General features: G+C 42.6%; 1 protein-coding gene across 1 annotated transcript in view; it reads right to left on the bottom strand.

The window, feature by feature from the left end:
- Nucleotides 1-2,372, bottom strand: part of CDH17 (cadherin 17) — a 165,297-nt gene that overhangs the window by 42,451 nt on the left and 120,474 nt on the right. The window contains exon 6 of the mRNA XM_042783632.1: nt 639-854. Coding sequence (XP_042639566.1) covers nt 639-854 — 216 coding nt within the window. The remainder of the gene's footprint in view (nt 1-638; nt 855-2,372) is intronic.

The raw sequence follows: 2,372 nt of genomic DNA, 5'->3' as shown, positions 1-2,372 counted from the left end.
ATGATAGTGTGTCCTATAGACATCCAACAAGAGGGATCTTACTGGATAGATGGTCCTGCTGCTGTGGCTGAAATGCGTCACCATATTAGCATTCAGGTCGCTCTTGCCATGGGCTGTTCCCAGCCAGTGACTGAGCACAGCAGGGACTCTATGGTAGACCCATTCCTGGAGACACTGAAGTCCTCTGATGGCTGACTGTGGCTCAAAGCCTTGCTGAGCCTTCCTTAGAATGCTAGGTGGTCTGGAATATTCCCACTCAACCTTCCTTCCTTCCCTGTCTCCTTCACATGGGGCCTGGCTTGTACTGGGGTCTGATTGCTCTCCCAGCTTTCCCTGTCTCACTCCTCATTTTCTCTCACAGCCACTTTCCCTAAAAAAATATTTGCACATTTAATCACATCTTGGCACCTTCTTCTCAAAAGGGTGGGACTAACACAACAATGTTGCTTGAGCTGCAAATCTGGCCTTTATAATGTTGAACCAGCATTTCTTCTGTATCAAATGTGTTTTGCATAGGAATCAAGAACTCTCAAATGACATCATCCTGTAATATACATAGGAATTAAAGCAGTTTAATAAGTCCAAACCAGAAAGAATACAATACATTTTACTCACAACAGTGTGTGTATGATACTAACCACTGTCAGATACCTCTACTGTTAAGTTGTACTGAGGAGTATCTTGCTTCTTCAAGGACTGCTGAACCAACTGGAACACTCCCTCATAGTTTTTAACCAGGAAGAGATTATCTTTGGGAATCTGGGGGATTTGTTCCACAATTCTGTACTGTAAAGCACTGTTGGAAGTGCCTTCTTTATCCATGTCATGGGCAATAAAAGTCCCAATATTGCTACCTGTGAAGAGGGTAAAGAAGAAAATAAGAAAATCCATCCATTACAGGGTCTAATTAATCTACTAAAAATGGTTTCACTGGGTAAGTAGATTTCTAAAAAATACTGTAAGTAACTTCGGGTAGAAGACCAAGGTCCTTAAATTTATCTTGGTTTTTCTAATCCTTTCCACGTCACATCATGTGGTTAAATAAGGAGAAACCAACCTCTTAAGGTTACTTCTGTGCAACTTTGAGGAACAATCACTGACTGACTGACTCCACCCGAAAGATAACATGGGGGCAAAGAACAGGTGTGCTTCCTCTCTGCCATGCTGTCATTTATGGTGCTAAGTATTTTATTCCTGTGAGTGTCCCAGTCCAGGGAGTTCCAAGAGAAGTCAGTGGCTATGACTCAGTGCTCCACCCAGCTCTGGGTGAGCTTCAGAATGTTCTGGATCATCTTGCTCTGTGAAATGGGAATTGTGAGTCTCTTTATAAGAGTCCTATCTTGGAGCTAAAAGTTGAATACATCGTATTTGTGGAGTTAGGTTATCCCTCCTCATATATATTTGCATCTACTTATTCATATAAAAATTAAGAGTTTTTTGGGCTTTGTGGAGAGAGGGGATGATATGTCTATAATGGAACTGAATACATACAGATGTGCATCATGGCCTGGGAGCCATTATGAGCAATAGGAACAGAGAAGAGTGCAATGGCAGCTGCTATTTCTGAACCCACTGTGATCAAGTTACTTTTGTGGTATGTATGTGCCCTTGTGATAAAAAATATCTGTATGGGGGAATGAAAGAAGCTCTGGTGGTGTAGTGGTTAAGGTATGTGGCTGCTAAGCAAAAGGTTGGCAGTTCAAGCCCGCCAGCTGCTTCATGGGAGAAAAGTGAGGCAGACTGCTTCCATAAAGATTTACAGCCTTGGAAATTCTATGGGTCAGTTCTACTCTGCCCTATGGAATTGCTATGAGTCAGAATGGACTCATTGGCAGTGGGTTTGGTTTTGGGATTTAGGGAGATGAAAGAGTACCTTACTGAATTCTATGATCTTTTGCTATCCGAGCAGCCCTGCTTTGGACTCCCCCACTCCCCAAGTTAAGTGAGTATAACACAGAGGACACTGTCTTCCTCTCACTCCACGGGAAGCTTCTAGCCATGAGAGGCACCATGAAGACTGTTGACTTCATTGGCTAGGGATATTCTGGTTAGTGATACCCCTTGGTAGGGCCAGAAGACTTTGTGGATCAGTCATGCCAGAAGTGCCAGGAGTACTATGTCTCTGAGTGACAGAGGTCAGGAACAAGTGGTAGCCCAAATTGATTCAGGGATATATATAGCAGCTGTTGGGTTTACCCAGAAATACTTTAGGGAGGTGGGGCTTTTACAAGAGGCTCAATTTCCCATTGAATATGTAGGACTTAGTAACAATGGAATACAAAAATTAATGTGTGTATTGCTGAGACCTGGAGACACGGATTCTATAAGATTCTAATATAAAACACCAAAACAAGAGAATGTCAATATACTGA

This window comes from Orycteropus afer, unplaced genomic scaffold (assembly GCF_000298275.1).
Source record: "Orycteropus afer afer isolate SDZICR_OR568_19922 unplaced genomic scaffold, OryAfe1.0 scaffold00021, whole genome shotgun sequence".
In the NCBI taxonomy this organism is placed as follows: Eukaryota; Metazoa; Chordata; class Mammalia; order Tubulidentata; family Orycteropodidae; genus Orycteropus; species Orycteropus afer.
This window is presented reverse-complemented; position numbering and strand designations above follow the sequence as displayed.